The sequence below is a fragment of the Osmerus eperlanus genome, chromosome 18 (assembly GCF_963692335.1).
Source record: "Osmerus eperlanus chromosome 18, fOsmEpe2.1, whole genome shotgun sequence".
Taxonomy (NCBI): domain Eukaryota; kingdom Metazoa; phylum Chordata; class Actinopteri; order Osmeriformes; family Osmeridae; genus Osmerus; species Osmerus eperlanus.
This window is the reverse complement of record NC_085035.1, coordinates 1,286,955-1,307,615: the sequence shown is the minus strand read 5'-3', so window position 1 is coordinate 1,307,615 and position 20,661 is coordinate 1,286,955. Positions and strand designations below refer to the sequence as shown.

The 20,661-nt window shown below is 50.7% G+C and overlaps 2 protein-coding genes across 4 annotated transcripts in view; both read left to right on the top strand.

Annotated features, from left to right (window-relative positions):
* Positions 1 to 148: 148 nt before the first annotated feature.
* On the top strand, positions 149 to 11,731 carry brd3a (bromodomain containing 3a). Of its 3 annotated transcripts, none has more exons than XM_062484340.1 (11): positions 149 to 284; positions 1,573 to 1,938; positions 2,118 to 2,255; positions 2,361 to 2,645; positions 2,869 to 3,231; positions 4,463 to 4,591; positions 4,751 to 4,939; positions 6,815 to 6,871; positions 7,626 to 7,828; positions 8,543 to 8,820; positions 9,779 to 11,731. In XM_062484340.1, the coding sequence occupies exons 2-11, from the start codon at positions 1,729 to 1,731 to the stop codon at positions 9,892 to 9,894; spliced, it is 1,968 nt and encodes a 655-aa protein (XP_062340324.1). In that variant the 5' UTR covers positions 149 to 284; positions 1,573 to 1,728; the 3' UTR covers positions 9,895 to 11,731. The 3 variants fall into 3 exon arrangements, with proteins under 3 accessions (XP_062340324.1, XP_062340326.1, XP_062340325.1); XM_062484341.1 differs by lacking the exon at positions 149 to 284 and adding an exon at positions 686 to 835; XM_062484342.1 differs by lacking the exon at positions 6,815 to 6,871.
* Positions 11,732 to 13,185: 1,454 nt separating this feature from the next.
* LOC134039051 (guanine nucleotide exchange factor VAV2-like) overlaps positions 13,186 to 20,661 on the top strand; it is a 34,823-nt gene continuing 27,347 nt past the window's right edge. The window contains exon 1 of the mRNA XM_062484801.1: positions 13,186 to 14,376. Within this exon, the coding sequence (XP_062340785.1) occupies positions 14,173 to 14,376 (204 nt within the window). The 5' untranslated portion in view covers positions 13,186 to 14,172. The remainder of the gene's footprint in view (positions 14,377 to 20,661) is intronic.

Sequence of the window (20,661 nt, the reverse complement as noted above, 5' to 3'; positions counted from 1 at the left end):
ATCATGTGCGGTCTCAACGCGCCTGACACCTATAGATTTGTTTTTGTGTATGATCAAAACTACAGCTGGTACCGGTGTCACGTTAAAGCACGAGGGGTGGGGGGAATTAGGCCCTCAGACAGACAGCAGCTACAATGTAACCATGAATGTAAAAACTGAAATCAAACCTTGGGTCACAGCGCATGAGCAGGCGACATTGTATACCTCATCTTCATGCTGCTCGTCCTCCTTGGAGCCACCTGAACCGCCAGCTACAAACACAACCTCTTGGAGGCCTCGAGGAAGTAATGCATTTAAATATTAATATTTCCTGTACAAGCAAGAATTTTGTGACTTATATGCGTACTTAGCTAGGTCTGCCGTAGTGCTATGAAGCCATTGCTAAAATGCTCGTTGAGCTATGTAGCTAACGGTAATAACTAAGCCAAGAGTTAGCCGTATTTGCTAACTACCTAGCCTGCAATGTTTTTCCAACAACGATTCTTGCATTGACTGTGCATTTGCAACAATTTAACAAAGCCAACGCATTTAGCATTTTCCTGGCTGAATGTTAACAGTTCAAGGGGACCCAAGTTTGCAACACATGTAGCTTAGCTCGCTAGTTCTCCAATAACACACACTCTACAGCTACCACGATTGTTTCCTAGCCAGCTAGCCTCTCGGTACTAAACAAATTGACAAGCAAGCTAGCAGGTTAGCTAATGTGGTGTATGCCCGCGCCATCTTTTGGGAAATGTGTTGCAACGGAGATATAAACTAGTTTTTTTTTTTCTTTGGATGATTATATGTGTGGATCTGCACCTTACTGAATCAACAAAAGTCGCATTTTAATAACGTGGGTGTATAAGGAAATCTTTTTGACTTCAGTGCTTGTCTATGATAGTGTGTTGCTGTCCTCGCGGGTTGTAGAGCCGTGTAGTTCAGCACCCCCGCGTGAACTCACGTTAGCATATGTAGCTAGCTGTGTACCGAGCACGCAAAGTGAACTACTGTAGCTACCTAACCAATAATGCTGTTTTTGGTGGAAAATCATGAAAGCTAAATTAATTAACTGTCAACAATAATGCAAAATGTCGTTTTTGTACGTGGTGTGTGTTGAGCGTTTAGTCCGCTCGCTAGTTGGAACCAGACAAATGTTTGTTTACGCGGGAGGCGCGTTCAGGCTATTCGCTGAAATAGAAACATTGCATGAGTGTTGCGTGTTTACAAAGTGGAAAAATAAATATTTGGAAATCAAATTTTCTGAAAACAAATAAAAAAGTTATGACTGCCGAGGAAAGTAATTATTAAAGCAATATTATTATTTGGGAATTAAAACAAACTGTCTGTCAAGCAGTATCATAACTGTACTGTAAAGAACGTAATACGATATCCTGCTTTGCTGCAGTTATATTCAGAGGTTGTACATCCCTAAATATAAACTATATTTATCATACCTATATTTAGCCATAACTTTTGTTTTTACATAGTTAAAAGCAATACTAGTGATCCTAAGAGGTTCTTGGGGTCACAGTTGTGCCTGCCCACTCAGACTTCCCAGCCCGTGAACGTCTCCCACTTTGTTTAACGCAGGTCACGACTTGGGCGATGGGATGTAGCCCTCGCTGGCTCCCCTCAGAACACACGAAGAAGAAATACAGAACTCCCTGAAGAAGAAGAAGGTGTCCATCCGGCCGACGTGACCCGGAGATCCCCCCCCCACCCCTCACGTTCCATCGCAGCCCCGTCATGTCTGCAGTCACCTCCACCCCCACAGCGCCCCCCCAGGGCGGGAACCCGCCCCCACCGCCCCCCCCGGAAGTCACTGACCCGACCAAACCAGGCCGCAAGACCAACCAGCTCCAATACATGCAGAACGTGGTGGTCAAGACCCTTTGGAGGCATCAGTTCGCCTGGCCTTTTTATCAGCCTGTGGACGCCCTTAAACTGGGGCTGCCGGTGAGTCCGGGGACAGGGGCGCTGGTTTCATTACACTCACGTCCTGCCCACTTTTTGAGAAGTGCTAATCTGCTGATCTAGGCTACGTTGTCTGATCCGCGCAGTGTTTACTTTTGTCACTGGCGTTCCCGTGTCAGTTTGTGGGTCCAAAGTGACGTGAGCGTGCTGTTCCTCCTCAGGACTATCACAAGATCATCAAGATCCCCATGGACATGGGCACCATCAAGAAGCGCCTGGAGAACAGCTACTACTGGAGTGCCAGCGAGTGCATGCAGGACTTCAACACCATGTTCACCAACTGTTACATCTACAACAAGGTGAACCACAAGTCCAATGAGACTCCAGGCGATATTTCTTTCGTGTTTCCGATCTTTCCCCCCCGTAACCTCACCCTCTCGTGTGTCCTCCTCCCGTCCTCCCAGCCTACGGACGACATCGTCCTGATGGCCCAGGCCCTGGAGAAGATCTTCCTGCAGAAGGTGGCCATGATCCCCCAGGAGGAAGTGGAGCTGTTGCCTCCAGCACCAAAGGTGAAAGTGCGTAAGAGCGGGCCGGACGCCCCTCTCACCCCAGGCTCCCCGCCGTTGTCCATCTCGGGGCCCACGTCCCCCGTGTCCCAGACGGCCCTCACCTCCCCCACCCCGTCCGTCACAACCCCCACCAACGCGCCCGCCGTCCAGAACTCGCCCATCACGCCCGTGGTCAAAGTAAGTGGCCCGAGACTCTTAACCGTGTCTTTTGATTTGCGTGCTTCTGATCTTTGGTTTTCCGTTGTACGACGCTTCAGCAGACGACGGCTTCAGTGTTTTGAAACTGAATTTCACCCAAACATGTTCTTCTTTTCTCTCTCTTCTTCTTCTGTCATCTGTCGCCTCCTCTCTCTCACTCTCTCTCCCTCTCTCTCTCTCCCTCCCCCTTCCCTCCCGTCAGAAAGGGGTGAAGAGGAAAGCGGACACGACCACCCCCACCACCTCTGCCATCACGGCCGGCCTCGGCGACTCTCCCCCAGAGGGCCCCAAGCAGGGCAAGCCAGGCCCCCGGAGGGAGAGCACCGGCCGGCCCATCAAGCCCCCGAAGAAAGACCTGGAGGACGGGGAGGCGGTCCAGCACGCCACCAAGCGCAGCCGCTTGACGGAGCAGCTCAAGTACTGCGACACCATCCTGAGGGAGATGCTGTCCAAGAAGCATGCGGCGTACGCCTGGCCCTTCTACAAGCCTGTGGACGCTGCAGCCCTGGAGCTGCACGACTACCACGAGATCATCAAACACCCCATGGACCTCAGCACTGTCAAGGTGACACACACACACACACTGTACTGTAGTGGACCTCAGCACTGTCAAGGTGACACACACACACACACTGTACTGTAGTGGACCTCAGCACTGTCAAGGTGACACACACACACACACACACACTGTACTGTAGTGGACTTCAGCACTGTCAAGGTGACACACACACACACACTGTACTGTAGTGGACTTCAGCACTGTCAAGGTGACACACACACACACACACTGTACTGTAGTGGACCTCAGCACTGTCAAGGTGACACACACACACACACACACACACACTGTACTGTAGTGGACCTCAGCACTGTCAAGGTGACACACACACACACACTGTACTGTAGTGGACCTCAGCACTGTCAAGGTGACACACACACACACACACACACACACTGTACTGTAGTGGACCTCAGCACTGTCAAGGTGACACACACACACACACACACACACTGTACTGTAGTGGACCTCAGCACTGTCAAGGTGACACACACACACACACACACACACACACACTGTACTGTAGTGGACCTCAGCACTGTCAAGGTGACACACACACACACACACACACTGTACTGTAGTGGACCTCAGCACTGTCAAGGTGACACACACACACACACACACACTGTACTGTAGTGGACCTCAGCACTGTCAAGGTGACACACACACACACACACACACACTGTACTGTAGTGGACCTCAGCACTGTCAAGGTGACACACACACACACACTGTACTGTAGTGGACCTCAGCACTGTCAAGGTGACACACACACACACACACACTGTACTGTAGTGGACCTCAGCACTGTCAAGGTGACACACACACACACACACACACTGTACTGTAGTGGACCTCAGCACTGTCAAGGTGACACACACACACACACACACACTGTACTGTAGTGGACCTCAGCACTGTCAAGGTGACACACACACACACACACACACTGTACTGTAGTGGACCTCAGCACTGTCAAGGTGACACACATACAGTATAGACACACACACACACACACACACACAGTATAGACACACATACACACACAGTATAGACACACATACACACACACAGTATACACACACAGTATACACACACACATACACACACAGTATATACACACATAAACACACAATACACGTGTGTATGTATATATACACACACACACACACACACACACAATACATAAATAAAACCCATATATTGTCTCAGTAGTCTAACTCCACTCTCTCTACAGAAAAAGATGGATGGTCGTGAGTACCAGGATGTGCAGGTGTTTGCCGCAGACGTGAGACTAATGTTCTCAAACTGCTACAAGTACAACCCCCCCGACCACGAAGTCGTTGCCATGGCAAGGAAACTCCAGGTACAAGCGCAGGACTTTTCTTATTTTTCGGAGTGCAGTCGTTGAACCGTTGGAAGTGATTGTTTTCCCAACGAGTGCAACTTTGGTCAACCCCCTCTCCCTTCCTCTTCTACTTTGTGTGCGTGTATACTGTGTGTGTGTGTGTGTGCGGCCCACCAGGACGTGTTCGAGATGCGTTTCGCCAAGATGCCGGACGAGCCGGCGGAGCCTGCCCGGCCCGGAGGCCTGCTGAGCCGGAACACCACCAGCAGCGCCGACTCCTCCTCCTCCGCCTCCGACACCTCCGACTCTGAGGAGGAGCGCGCTTCACGCCTGGCTGAGCTGCAGGAACAGGTGGGAGCGGAACAGGTAGGTACCTCCGCGCTCCCCTCGTTCCTCCCTCCTCCCTCACCTGACTCTCTTCCCCCTCCCCCTTACTCTCTCCACCCTCCCCCTCCTCCCTCACCTGACTCTCTTCCCCCTCCCCCTTACTCTCTCCACCCTCCCCCTCCTCCCTCACCTGACTCTCTTCCCCCTTACTCTCTCCTCCCTCCCCCTCCTCCCTCACCTGACTCTCTTCCCCCTCCCCCTTACTCTCTCCACCCTCCCCCTCCTCCCTCACCTGACTCTCTTCCCCCTTACTCTCTCCTCCCTCCCCCTCCTCCCTCACCTGACTCTCTCTTCCCCCTTACTCTCTCCTCCCTCCCCCTCCTCCCTCACCTGACTCTCTCTTCCCCCTTACTCTCTGCTCCCTCCCCCTCCTCCCTCACCTGACTCTCTCTTCCCCCTTACTCTCTCCTCCCTCCCCCTCCTCCCTCACCTGACTCTCTCTTCCCCCTTACTCTCTCCACCCTCCCCCTCCTCCCTCACCTGACTCTCTCTTCCCCCTCCCCCTTACTCTCTCCTCCCTCCCCCTCCTCCCTCACCTGACTCTCTCTTCCACCTTACTCTCTCCTCCCTCACCTGACTCTCTTCCCCCTCCCCCTTACTCTCTCCTCCCTCCCCCTCCTCCCTCACCTGACTCCCTTCCCCCTCCCCCTTACTCTCTCCTCCCTCCCCCTCCTCCCTCACCTGACTCTCTTCCCCCTCCCCCTTACTCTCTCCTCCCTCCCTACCTCACCTGACTCTCTTCCCCCTCCCCCTCCTCCCTCACCTTACTCTCTCCTCCCTCCTCCTCACCTTACTCTCTCCTCCCTCCCCCTCCTCCCTCACCTTACTCTCTCCTCCCTCCCCCTCCTCCCTCACCTTACTCTCTCCTCCCTCCCCCTCCTCCCTCACATTACTCTCTCCACCCTCCCCCTCCTCCCTCACCTGACTCTCTCTTCCCCCTTACTCTCTCCTCCCTCCCCCTCCTCCCTCACCTGACTCTCTCTTCCCCCTTACTCTCTCCTCCCTCCCCCTCCCCCTCTCCTCCCTCCCTCCCCCTCCTCCCTCCCCCTTACTCTCTCCTCCCTCCCCCTCCTCCCTCCCCCTTACTCTCTCCTCCCTCCCCCTCCCCCTCCCCCTCTCCTCCCTCCCCCTCCTCCCTCACCTTACTCTCTCCTCCCTCCCCCTTACTCTCTCCTCCCTCCCCCTCCTCCCTCACCTGACTCTCTTCCCCCTCCCCCTTACTCTCTCCTCCCCCTCCTCCCTCACCTGACTCTCTTCCCCCTCCCCCTTACTCTCTCCTCCCCCTCCTCCCTCACCTGACTCTCTTCCCACTCCCCCTTACTCTCTCCTCCCCCTCCTCCCTCACCTGACTCTCTTCCCCCTCCCCCTTACTCTCTCCTCCCTCCCCCTCCTCCCTCCCCACCTCACCACCTCCACCCCTTCCTCTCTGAACGGGACCCACCAATGGCGTCCTTTCCTGAGGCGGAGTGGGAGGGGCCAGCATCAACCCATGCTGCCATGCCCCTCCCCCTCCTCTCCTGCTCAGACATGCAAACCATGCGCGTCCTCGGCTGATTGGTCATCCTCTCCCCCTCCCCCCGTCCCAATTCGATAGATCTGAAATTTAACCCTCTACCGCTGTTAAATTGTGCAATCCAATGCACCTTATTGCAAAGACGGGTTGCATACACTACCTGAAAAAGGTCAGTCCCCCCCCCCCTCTCTCTCTACCCAAAAAGGCCATATTAACCTTTTAAAAAACAGTCACACTCCTTATAGCTGTACCGGGAGCGTGTGTTTTTAGTTTTAAATCGTCACCGTGGATGTTTGACTGCTAACCCCTGTCCCTTTATCTCCCTCTGGCTCTCTCACCAGTGCGTGGAGCGCCCTGATGGTATTGGGGAAAAAAACGGGTGCACCAAGCATTACCAGGTGATTTGCTCCTCTCTTCACAGTCCTCCCCCCCCCCCTCTCAAACCCGGGTTAGCAGAATGATGATGATGATGTAGCCTTTAGATCTTCCTCACCCTGCTCCTGGAGAGTTTCCAACCTCCAGGCTGTCCCTTGCTTAGACTTAGACAGCTTCAGTGTCCCTCCGAGAGGCCATTCTCGTGCCACAGCACATGCAGACACGCATTCGAAACGCATCAAAGTAACAAAACGACCCAGCGAAAATCTCAAGATCACCTGTCGCAGCCATCACAAACATCATCACTGCATCGCAGCCCTAAGTCAGAACGTCCTCACAGCTAGCTGGTGGACCAGAGAGAGGCGGGGTTGGAGGGAGAACCTTCCGGAAGGAGGCTTTCCAGGGGCAGGGTGCGTCCCTGCTGTAGACCCCTTAGGTCTGGCTTGCTGCCCCAGTGCAAGCGGTAGAGGGTTAATAACAGGAGGTGGATGGGCATCAGTTGATGTAGCGCTGCTTTGCGTGCGTGTGTGCGTGTGAGAAAGCGAGCATGTATACTGTTTGTGTGGTAGTATATTAATGTAGGTTTGTTTCTTCTTTGCTGTTGTTGCCTTATGATGTCGAGCTTGTAGAAACTCTGTTTCCAACCGGAAGGATACAATTCCCTCTGACAGGAAGTTCCACTTCCTGATTCCTGAATTTAGCAGGGCTGAACAAACTCCTAATCAACCCTGTGGAGGGATAAAGTGTTTCTAACTCGTCCTTCCAACTCGTCCTCAGCTGAAAGCCGTCCACGAACAGCTAGCCGCTCTCTCTCAGGCCCCCGTCAGCAAACCAAAGAAGAAGAAGGACAAGAAGGAGAAGGACAAGAAGAAGAAAGACAAGCACATCAAAGCCAAGAGCGGCGAGGAGGACAAGGCCAAGCCAGGCCAGACGGGAAAGAGGAAGAAAGGGCCGTCTAGGAAAGCGAACAGCACCAGCAGGTACGCTCTCTCTCCTCCCTCACCTGAATAACAGCATCAGCAGGTACGCTGTCTCTCCTCCCTCACCTGACTAACAGCACCAGCAGGTACGCTCTCTCTCCTCCCTCACCTGACTAACAGCACCAGCAGGTACGCTCTCTCTCCTCCCTCACCTGACTAACAGCACCAGCAGGTACGCTCTCTCTCCTCCCTCACCTGACTAACAGCACCAGCAGGTACGCTCTCTCTCCTCCCTCACCTGACTAACAGCACCAGCAGGTACGCTCCCCCTCCTCCCTCACCTGACTAACAGCACCAGCAGGTACGCTCCCCCTCCTCCCTCACCTGACTAACAGCACCAGCAGGTACGCTCCCCCTCCTCCCTCACCTGACTAACAGCATCAGCAGGTACCTTTCTCACATGACTCTCTCTTCCCCCTCCCCCTCACTCTCTCCTCCCTCCCCCTCCTCCCTCACCTGACTCTCTCCTCCCTCCCCCTCCTCCCTCACCTGACTCTCTCCTCCCTCCCCCTCCTCCCTCACCTGACTCTCTCCTCCCTCCCCCTCCTCCCTCACCTGACTCTCTCCTCCCTCCCCCTCCTCCCTCACCTGACTCTCTCCTCCCTCCCCCTCCTCCCTCACCTGACTCTCTGGACGACTCCCCCTCCTCCCTCACCTGACTCTCTCCTCCCTCCCCCTCCTCCCTCACCTGACTCTCTGGACGACTCCCCGCAGGTCAAAGAAGGGTGGGCGGGGCTACAACTCTGACGAGGACGAGGAGTCTCTGCCGATGACGTACGACGAGAAGCGCCAGCTCAGCCTGGACATCAACCGTCTCCCGGGGGAGAAGCTGGGCCGCGTCGTCCACATCATCCAGTCCCGCGAGCCCTCGCTGCGGGACTCCAACCCGGACGAGATAGAGATCGACTTCGAGACGCTCAAGCCCTCCACGCTCAGGGAGCTGGAGAGATACGTCAAGTCCTGTTTACAGAGGAAGCAGAAGAAACCTCAGCGTGAGTCCTGCCCTCCCCCCGACCCTCTCCCCCCCTCCCCCCCTCCCCCCGACCCTCTCCCCCCCTCCCCCCCTCCCCCCGACCCTCTCCCCCCCCCTCCCTCCCCCCGACCCTCTCCCCCCCCCCCCCTCCCCCCGACCCTCTCCCCCCCCCTCCCCCCGACCCTCTCCCCCCCCTCCCCTCGACCCTCTCCCCCCCCTCCCCCTGACCCTCTCTCCCCCGACCCTCTCTCCCCCCTCCTCCCCGACCCTCTCTCCCCCCTCCTCCCCGACCCTCTCTCCCCCCTCCTCCCCGACCCTCTCTCCCCCCTCCTCCCCGACCTTCTCTCCCCCCTCCTCTCCGACCCTCTCTCCCCCCTCCTCCCCGACCCTCTCTCCCCCCTCCTCCCCGACCCTCTCTCCCCCCTCCTCTCTGACCCTCTCTCCCCCCTCCTCTCCGACCCTCTCTCCCCCCTCCTCCCCGACCCTCTCTCCCCCCGACCCTCTCTCCCCCCTCCTCCCTGACTCTCTCTCCTCCCCGACTCTCTTTCTCCCCCAACTCTCTCTCCCCCCTCCTCCCCGACTCTCTCTTTCTCCCCCAACTCTCTCTCCCCCCTCCTCCCTGACTCTCTCTCCTCCCTGACTCTCTCTTTCTCCCCCAACTCTCTCTCCCCCCTCCTCCCCGAGTCTCTCTCCTCCCCGACTCTCTTTCTCCCCCGACCCTCTCTCCCCCCTCCTCCCAGACTCTCTCTTTCTCCCCCCTTGACGCTCTCTCTCTTCCCCGACTCTCTCTCTCTACCTCTCTCTCTCCCCCCCAACTCTCTCTCTACCTCTCTCTCTCCTCCCCAAACTCTCTACCTCTCTCTCTCCCCCCCCCCAACTCTCTCTCTACCTCTCTCTCTCTACTTCTCCTCCCCTGACACTCTCTACCTCTCCCTCTGTCTCCGTGTGTCTCACGTGCTGTGGTGTTCCTCCTCCAGAGAAGAGTGGCTCTGGGCCGGGCAGCGGGGCGTCTCGTGTCAGCGGCGGCAGCAGCTCGTCAGACAGCAGCTCCAGTTCCTCCGGCTCCAGCTCGGACAGCAGCGACACCGACTGACACGCCGTGGCAGCCGCCGGGAACCGCCGCGCCTCACTCGGATTTCTACCTTTTTCATTTTAACAAGACATTGTATGCAGTCAGTTGTTTCTCTCCCTCTCTCCCCTCCCCCCCACTCCCACCCCCTGCTCGCCTGGCCCTGCCGTCTAAAATATTTTGTAAGAGAGACACAGAGACAGAAGAGAAAAAAACTATAAAAATGTATTGTCATGTCAATACACATACTTTTTTCAAGAAATACCTTTTATGGAGGGGGACAAAAAAAAAAATTGAAAAAAAGATGGGGAATTATAGATGTCTTGACAGGGTTCTTGTTTCCAGTGACCTTCCAGGGATGCGTTCAGAAAAAATGACCAAACAAAATCTTTAAAGGAAGAAAAGCGAGATTTGTATTCTTCTGGATGAATGGAAGTGTCCTTCGCCCAGAGTATCAACATCAATATGCAATTTGAAGGAGTTTCTGCATAGTTACCTGGAAGGAACAGCTCCTTTTCAAGCTCTGTGCCCCTGTCACACCTGTCACACAGCCAGCTCGCTGCCTTGTCCTCATAACTTGTATTTATCACAAAGACTCACATTCACAACTTCCACCTCATCTTCAGTAAGATTTGGACTTTGTGTTCGTAAAAAGAACAGTTTGGGTATATTAGCGGGGGGGTTTTCTCAACGAATTGAGAAAACGCAACTCAGACTCCAGATATAGTATCCTCTCAACTTGTCCTGAACAAGACGACCACTAGACGTGATGGCTTTCCCGTAGGCCTAAGTCTGTTTGCTGGCCTCCCAACCGCTCTACCATCCTTACTGATGAATGTATGATGCTTGGAACACCTTCTCTACTTAAGACGGACAAACATGTACATAAATGACCTGTGTTGACCATAACGCTGGAACAGCTATCACTGAACACTTACTGCCTGCAGCCGCCGACTGTCGGCGCCGTTTCCAAACAGTGACGATCTTATACTCTGGTTGTTTTTATCGTCGATGTCATTATAACCAACCCAAAACAATAGCGATGCGCGTCTTCCTCTCAAGTACGATAGAAAGAGTTGATTTCTGAATGTATCTGTCTTTCAGCAGGTCCTGTTTTACAGCTTTTTTCTTATAACAACTTCTCATCTATTTTCGGTAAAGTCTATTTGAGACTTCCCTCACCTTTTTTTCATCAAGGTGATTAAACGGTTAATATATAATAAAGAAGCCCAGAAAGGATGCGTTTGAAAAATCCCATTAACGTTTTAATTGTCCTCTTCTCCTGGAAGCTAGACAATTATTTGCGTAGAGCATTTATGAAGGCCCTGTTAAAAGGAAATGTAAATTTTATTTTTGTGGTCATGTTTCTGATTTAGTCTACTTACCAATGTTGTTCTCCGATGCCCCATCAGATTTTTTCTAGGAATGGTATCTTTAGGATGTGAAAAACAAAAGAAAAATATATATGAATATATATATAGATAAATATATATATATATATACAACTTTTAGTTCATTTTTAAGCCCTGGTCAGACTATTATAATAGTTCTTTTTATATTTTGAAAAGCAAATGTTTACTTTTTATTCTTGATGTGCATGCAACATTTATTGAAACTTTCTTATACCTTTTTTGAGCCGTTTATAGTACCCTCCTGTACATGTCAGTCATCAAAACAAATCAAGAATTCAGTGTTGGTAGTTTTAGACCTGTTTATTGCAATATGGGCCTGACAGGGGGGAGGGGGTTGGGGACTGGAGATAGAAGCTAACATTTGATGTAACCGCTAACCTGGAATCGGGTTCGTTTTTGTTTTTGTTTTGCTGTTGTTTTTTTCGTAAATAAATGACACAAAGATCCTTCCAGATGCCTCTTTATTTTGTGTTTACGTGCCAGTGCATCCAGCCATTACCGATTAGGTCCCTTCAACATAACACCGAGTTGTTTTGTTTTTTATTATGAGATATGACAAATCCTGCAGCTGGACTGGGTTGTATTGACCTCGACCAGCATATGGCAGCCATTAACGGGCGGGAGGCCAAGCCAGATCATGAGGGACAGCTGTTATATCCAACAACCGCTACATCATTTCATACAGCATTTAACAACTAGTTCTGTACACCCTCTCTGTAGCCTATAACTATAACATACGGACTATTTCGGAGCTTGTATCGATGGACCCATAAGCGGTCTGAAGGAGGGTCGTTGCCAGGGAAAAACCCTTTCAGTCGCTGCTTGCAGTTCAGTGATCAACCCATAGGTGGCAACCATACCTCGCTGTATCTTGAGGGGCCAGACAACAGAAGATATGTAGACGCCAATAGGCTACATAAAACCCACACATTTAAAAAAAAAAATTGTTTAAGTGGATTACAATCCAGACACTTATCACTTTCTATTGTTCCGCGAAGACATACCCTGATATAAAGTCTAAACATTTGTCAAATGGTGCATAGTTCAGCCTCTTGTTTCAGAGGGATTTTATATGGGGCGGTTAATCACTGTCCGCCCTGGACAAAGTTGTGGCCGGGTTAAGGCTGTTGCTGTGTGCCGTGACCCGCCTCTGCAGCTGGGATGTGGGCCTCGCCACTGCAGCGTCCCGGCAGCCCCGGGCCATGATGGATCAACTACGGGACTTTAGTGACAACTAGTCATACCACCCCCTCGCGACCATCCGTCACCCTCCAGGACCGAGGCAATACGTAAGAGAAACACTCCACATGGCGGCTACATGCGGTTGTAAATGTACACGCGGCACTGGAGTTTGACCTGGTAGAATTCCCGAGATTGCCTTTATGAAAGGGAAAAATGGGAGTCAATGGAACTGGGTCCAGTGTGTTTTTCTCTAAATCATTTGAGGTAGCCTATTGAAATTCTCAAACTGGTAGTCGTTTACAAACGCTGACGTGTTCATGCGTTTTACTGTCACGTTTCGCCATTGATTGGCTACACCTTTTCCAGGTGCAATTACTGGCAAGCCATGTCCGGGCGCGAGGCCAATGCAATGTAATTTGAGCTTCATGCGTCAGATGGCGCAAGACATCAATTTTTTTCCAATGTAATGAAATCATAATGCATAATCTATAATCAATTGCAGCTCAATACTACCTAGTGTTATTGACAGCAAGTTGTTAAAAGTTGTAATTGCACAACATTTCTTGTTGCGAATTGTGCTATTATAATAGGGCCTACACAGTATATCGCCGTATATCGCCGCCCACTATACCACCAGGCAAGCGCGCGTTCACGCTCTTCCTCAAGCCCTCCAATGTCGCGCGGCAGGGAGTTGGACTGCAAAACATCACTCTGCTAACAGCGGACGAGGAGGAAAGGAAGATTAGGACGGAGGGAACAAGAAAATCACGCAAAAAACATCGTGCGGACTCTGTCCAAATTTCCCTTTACAGCAGTTACTATTTCGAGAAAGCATCTGGCGAGATCATCGGGAAGGAAATCTTTTCCCTGGACTTGTTTCTGTTTGAGTTCGGAGAGATGTTTCGAAGGCTTTGAGGAGACCGAGGAGGTTGTGCGAGGCTTTGTAAGACATGTATTCAGATTACGTACTACGTAGCCTATCTGTATGACAACTGCTTATTGTGGTGATACATAATTGCCCTCAAGGCAACAAACGAAGTATCAACGGTAGCCTATAGACTACAAATGCAAAGCTACGTCGCTCTGTGAATGAGAGAATCAGACACAACCGTACAGCGGTCCGAAGTTCTCAGAGAAAACGTTGGTGATAATTTTCAGAGAATTATACATCTAAAGGTCACTGCTGATACAATATGCACGCGAGAAGGGCCGTGGGGAACTATACACCCAACATCTAAAGATTTAAATGTGTATCTACTCTATAGATTATGTCATGAATACAAAGCCCTTTGGATATGCAGAAAACTTTTGAGAATGAAGAAAAGGAAATTGCAGTTCCAGTAGCTCATATAGCCTGTTTACTTAGAAGTCGCCAATTTACTGGATTATAGGCTACTCGCAGTTTGCCAAGTAAACTGTCAATCATTGTCCTTGTCCCACTGCGATACGAGGTGGACATATTTTGGATTTGGAAAGATAACACTTTAGCCTACCAAAGCGACCGCACACGTGACGTGGATTCTAAATGTAACGCAATCGTGAAGTTATCGGTGCTGCAACCGTTTCCACGGTGTCTGTGAGATCGAGATTTTAACCTTATAACTGGTGAAGGGATTGCTTCCGCTGCGCGCTGGAAACCGCGGAATTACCCCCCCGGAGACGTTTGTCGAATTTGAGTGCCGAACGCGCTCAGTCCCCACAAGCCGCGATGGAGGAGTGGAGACAATGCGGCCGGTGGCTGATAGACTGCAAGGTTTTGCCCCCGAACCACCGGGTTGTGTGGCCGTCTGCCGCCGTGTTCGACTTGGCCCAGGCGCTACGAGACGGCGTTTTGTTGTGCCAAATGTTGCACAATCTCTCTCCTGGCTCTGTGGACCTAAAAGAGATCAACTTCAGACCTCAGATGTCACAGGTGAGTCAGTGTGTGGTCCACCTGCGTCTTCTTCGCTGCCAGCAAAACCAAACCCGTAAATGTTCAAAACACTGAGAAAAAGTGGATCAATCATTGACTTTGGTGAAGAGTTTGTCTGTTTCGCTATCTCAACAGACCATGGTCTGCTGTTTACTGCACCTTATACAAGACTTTACAGCACTTTGCGCATCTGTTAAAGAACGTCCAGGTCTAACCAGATGAACACTGGCCCTCCCCGAACACACGTAGCTACCGCTAGCGAGCACAGATCCAGATGTCATTGCATTGTGACCTACAAAACCACACACGTGACCTCTTTGGTATTGAGCACGTATCGAATGGAACTATTTCAAAAGGGTTCAAATTGGTTATCATTGATCTACATACAGCTGTTGTCCAGTTCTAGTGACCAGAATGCAAACAGTCAGGTCCTGTGGAGTAAGACACGTGTAGCAGTGGAGTTCTCCCCTATTCAGACAATATCTTATCTCTGAGTATTTATCAAAGCTCTAGTTGCATGTTAAATGCCAGCCTTGGCAGGAGAGAGAGAGAGAGAGATCCACTGAAGTCACTCTGGTAACACGGCCGTCTGCCAGAGTGCTTTATAGAGAACTGAAGGGAGCTAGTCACCTCGTTATGAAGTGTGTCTTTATCCAAATGTAAGGATAGCTTGCTTGTTTGATCGGGGGGAGGGGGGGGGGGGTATTTAAGGTGTGTGTGTGTGTGTCTTTGTGGGAGAGGAAGTTAGTGTCTACCTACATTGACCTCAAAGCGTATCTTAGTTCCCTGACTTCAAAAAAAAGGAGGAAGTGAGGTTTATGTAACATGCTCAGCGGAGGGACTGTGGGCTGTGTGGCACAGCTGTACTTACCGGCCCTGGGTTTCTCCCTGAGACTGGTCTGAAGAGGACTGCAGCGGCCCTGCTCTGCACGGGGGAGGGCTGTGGAGCTGGGGGGGGGGGGGGGGGGTAGCCTCTGGAGATGGCTTGTGTTATCACCTCCATCTCATCTGCTTTGATTCAGCTCAGAGTGTTTACAGGGGCTCCTAACTCGCTAAACAAGATCTTCCTGGTGACATTGTTTTGGGTTGAATGGCTGCGTGTATATGAATGACCTAACTCACTGATATCCTAAACCTGTATTCTTCACACACCGGGAATGTGTGTGCGCATTCATGACTGTGCCCTGTATGATCCTTCCCCATCAGTGTGCAGTGTGCGGCTAGCCATGCCTAACTCTGTTTCTTCTGCTACTGCCTGGCCTACTTGATTACAAGGAGAAGGCTGGATGGCACACTTTGATCCGCCCACCAATCCCTTGTCGGGAGTGTGTGTGTGTGGGGGGGGAGTGTGTGTGTGTGTGTGTGATAGAGAGAGAGTGTGTGAATCTCAGTGACAAATTGGGTTTAACAAAATCCTGGCAGGAGAATAGGGGGCTGTGATTCATGACATGGAAAAGGTCAGGGTGCTCTTTGACACACAGCCCTCTCACTCACCGCCTCAGACCAATCAAACGGATGTGGAGAGGGGTGATTAGGATATTAGCTCCTGCCAAAACCACACTCCATCTCCTCTGAGTGACTTCGCTCAGGACTTGACGGATGATGTGTTTCTGCTCCCAGACATGCTGTAGAATCCGTCGAGAGTGCCTCAGGAACGTAGAGGAGCAGTCGTGATCTGAAGGGAGACATTCTAGAGGACTTGTACTCATAACTAACTCTCTAATCAGATGTGTTGAGATTCAGTGGTTCAGGGTAAAAGGCCAATGGATTATCTCTGATGAGACAAGGTTGGCATGCGAGTGGATGGTTAATGAGCCTTAGAAAGGAGCTGTTGTAGCTGCTGTGAGTGTGTGTGTTATGCAAGTGTGTGTGTGTGTGCGTGTGTGAGAGTGTATGCTCTCTGAGTGTGTGTGTGTGAGTTAGACTTTGTACCTTTCAGTACAGTTAGACCACATATTTAAGATTCCTTCTTGTTGAGTGTATGCACCTTCCTGCCAAAGTAAATTCCTTGTCTGTGCAAACTTTCATGGCGATTAAAACCCTTTCTGATTCTGATGGTGTGATGTGCTGTGTGTGCTGTGTGTGTGATGTGTGTGTGCTGTGTGCTGTGTGGTGTGTGCTGTGTGCATGGCCTCAGGGTTCAGGTCTGACAGGAGTATTGTTGTGTTTTGTTCTGCAATGTTTTTTTCTTTAATTTTCCTCGTCTCGGTTGTGAGGTAGCTTTGGATACCTGAGGTGTGTGTCTGTGTTTCTGTGTGTTTCTGTGTGTGTCTGTGTGTGTGTTTAGACTGCATCACCACTGCCTTTGCCACGGGGATGTGTCTTTACACTCCTCTCTGAGGAGCTAGGGTGTCTCCTCATGCTACACACACATACCACACACACATACACACATACACACACACACACACACACATATATATATACACACAAACATACACACACACACACACATACACACATACACACAAACATACATACACACATACCATACGTACACCCACACACGCATACACATCCCACAGATATACAGATACTACACACACACACACACACACACAGTCTCAGAGCAGAGCTTCTCAGCAGTGTTTGGTGGTGATAAAATCGTCTGTCTCAGTTCTTCCAGCTCACCCCTGAAACAGATTCCCTTCCTCTTCGTGTTCATATTTCTAAACGTGCTCAAACGGTATTCATCTTGGCAGGTACAGTGTACAAGCTATTTGGACAGATATATTGGTGTGTTAGAGGTGATATGCAGTACGGTGCCGAATGTTTTGGCACCCATGATAATCTTATTTAAATGAATATTGTCGCATACATTTATTTATTTTTGTCCTCTGTATTTGTGTGGCAGTATGAAAGTTGGAATTTGTGAAAATAAATGATCTTTTCATCATTTCGTAAATTTTTTGCTTAACTTTTTTTTTTCATTTTTAATTAAGCCTAAGACTTTTGTGTGTGTGTGTGTGTGTAAGGGTACGTGTGGTGTGTAAGTGTGTGTGTCAGGGTACGTGTGGTGTGTAAGTGTGTGTGTGTGTGTGTGTCAGGGGGTGGGATTTCCCTCTGGGGTAATTTAATCGGATCGTTTGGTCTCTTGTCGCCCTGTGACCCCTCGGTGGCCGGATACAGGTAATACCACTAATGGAGCTCGTTATGAACACTTCCTGGGTCGCCTGGCGAGGGGGGGGGGGGGGGTAATGGGATTGAGGAGCAGGGAGGGGGAACAGGAAGGGGAGGCCTGTCACTGCACGTAGGGCTAGGATGCAGACCGCCAACACTCTACTCTCCTCCTCCTTCTACCCACATTCCTGAGGGACAAGCACCCTTTTCTGAAACATGAGCTCTCTGACGATGGTGGGGAGTGTGTGTGTGTGTGTGTGTGTGTGTGTGTGTGTGTGTGTGTGTGTGTGTGTGTGTGTGTGTGTGTGTGTGTGTGTGTGTGTGTGTGTGTGTGTGTGTGTGTGTGTGTGTGTGTGTGTGTGTGTGTGTGTGTGTGTGTGTGTGTGTGTGTGTGTGTGTGTGTGTGTGTGTGTGTGTGTGTGTGTGTGGGGGGGGGGGGGGGGGCAAGCCTGTCAGAATGACAACACAGACACACAGCTGATGTCATACTAACCCCAGCAGTCTCGTGACTCAGCCTTCAGCACAAAGAGAGCATGTGTTTCTGAGAGAACCTTCAGTCAGGTATAGAAGATGTATAGGTTCATAAGAGCTACACGGTTACACACATAGATAAAACACACACACACAGGGAGGGAGGGAGGGAGGATGGATGAAGAGAGAGGGAGGGAGCGTGGTAAGAGGAAGCGGGCCGTATGCGGAGCGTATGGTTTGTTAAGAGGCTCCATCTGCAGAGGGAACTGGAGGAGCTGATTAACATGGAGGGAGAGAGGAAGGAGGGAGGGAGGAAGGAGAGAGAGAGAGACAGAGAGGGCCACTGATCTGACCGTCTGTGAGGCTGAACTAACAGATGGCTGATGCTCTCCTCTCCAGGTCAACTCAGACCACCCTCTCTGCAAAAGTTTTAAAGTTTCTCTTCACATTCATTCAGTCTGGAATCTGAACGAGCTGTTTTCCTCTGCCCACATATCATGACAACAGTTTGAATGCTGCGTATTATTGTCAATAGTGAAACAAAAAACAGTCGCACAGAGCAGGCCTTCTAGACTCTTGTTGGCACAATGCTGTTGCCTGGAGGCTCATTATGGCTGTGGTGGTGCTGATTGATCCTAGCTGTTTCCTGTGGTGGAGAATGATAAAAATCTCAATTGTGCTGGAGGGAGAGGCAAAGCAGTTCCCTATCTCCTAAACGCCCCCACTCTCAGCTCTCCACACACACACACACACACACACACACACCACAAGCTAACTTCCCCTTGCTTCTGGAAAGATAAACTCCCTAATATTTTCTCAGACTCTATGCCGAAGGAACGGATATTTTTCGCTCGTGTGACGCACAGCGCGGTGGTGAATAACTATAGATGTGTCGCAGGCTCCATGATTTCTGTCTTACCATAACAGTGCCGCCAGAAAAACAAAAAAAACGATATCCCATTACTGACCAGTATTGATCACATCCCATAATTGGCTGTGGCGCAGGAAGGGGACATATCTTGGATTGCCACATTAGACAGTATCCAAGACCAGTGGTTATCGATCCGCTCGGAGTCTGAGGCCTTTTGTTAATCATGCAAACAAAGCGGAGCACTTATCGGACACCGCGGAGCGAAAGGGATAATTTCCTGAATAATTTAGTGGGATTTTGACTTTAAGACCCCCCCCATTCATTTCGATGCGTCTGTCGTTGGGGTTGAAAGGCTAATGGTGGCTCCTATTGTGGGTCAAATGAGAAGTCAGTTGGGCCTGGAGAAGGGGAAGTGAAGCTAACTGTTCAACAACAGGTGCCAACACAACGGGCTGCAGATATCCTTCAAGCAGAAACACTTTGAATAAAGCCGCGAGGGGTTAGCCAAGCGATTAGCTCGCACGACACGTTTCAGATAACCGTTCGCTCATCCGTGAAAGCGTTTCTGGTACCGAGAGAGATTGTTATGGTGACGACCGTTCGATGGATGGATGGAAGCGTCTTGGTGGGACGTCGTCAAGTTTCATATCATCAGCTGGCCATGACTCTCTTGTCAATTGCGCAATCAATCGAGGTGTTGGTCCTCTTATTGAAAGGCAGTCTCGCTCCTCGTTGGGGCTTAGCAGCAGTCGACTGGCCATTCATCAAGTGGCCTCGCCGTTTGTGGAATTACGATAGAGGGATGAGGAAAGGAAGGAATCATTTTTCTGTTCAGACAGTATTGACCATGGCCGTGTTTTCTGTTACACAGACAGGTTGCTACCTCCTTCTTTGATTGATGGTATCTGTGAAAAACCAATTTATCTGGCGTAGCGGCAAGCGAGGTAACAGCAGGTAGACGGTTTCGCAACCCCACTATCCATTTAAAAAGCTGAAGAGAGGAAGTTAAATATGCCGCCCGTTCGACGTTAGCATAATGAAAGCGATGGAGTGTGAAGGGAAAAGCGCTAAACAATTTAGAATGAATGAGGGGAGCGACTGGGGAAAACAAAGAGAGCGAGAGAAAAAAAACGTTTGTAAAGAGAGAGGGAGAGAGAGGGCGCTTCTGGACTGATCGAAGCTTTTAAAAGCTTCCTCCCGTGAAATGGAGTATGTCCCCAAGTCTTGCCCTGTTCACCTGGTCCCCTTTAGCCACTTAGCCCCCATTAGCAGACTTAGACTGGCCTTAACCACAACCCTGACGGACCAGCAAGCTGAACTTATCCCCCAGCTCTCGGAGACACCCACAAGCATCGCCAAACGTGGTTAAGTCACAAAGCTCCCCGACTCTGGTCTACAGGCTGCACGGTTTCCCCAAACAGCACAGATGAAACTTGACAGATGTTTGGGTTTAGTGTTATGGCGCTGCTAGGAGGGGATTTGGTTAACCCTTGTGTTATCTTCGGGTCATTCTGACCCATCAGTCATTGTGACCCACCGTCGTATTGCGACAGATTTACCGCATACAAAGACAAGTGAAGCCTTTTCTTTTAACCGTTGGGCTGTCTCAGACCCCCCACATTGCGAAGGTTAAAAGAAAATTATTTTAATTTGTTTTTGTATTGGGTAAAATTGGGTAAACACAACGATGGTTCGTTATGAACCTTTGGGTCATGTGACCCGAAGGCAGCACGAGGGTTAAGGAGAGCAGGGTCAGTTGGGCTGGGTCGACAGCTTTCTCTGCGATCGAGTTGTTGTCGTTTTCAGCTTTCTTCTTCTTGTCT

Excerpts from the sequence above, each read along its gene's own strand:
- brd3a (XM_062484340.1), top strand. The coding sequence starts at position 1,729 with ATGTCTGCAGTCACCTCCACCCCCACAGCGCCCCCCCAGGGCGGGAAC. Across the intron at positions 2,256-2,360 it reads ACTGTTACATCTACAACAAG|CCTACGGACGACATCGTCCT; the intron begins GTGAACCACAAG and ends CCGTCCTCCCAG. Across the intron at positions 6,872-7,625 it reads GGTGCACCAAGCATTACCAG|CTGAAAGCCGTCCACGAACA; the intron begins GTGATTTGCTCC and ends ACTCGTCCTCAG.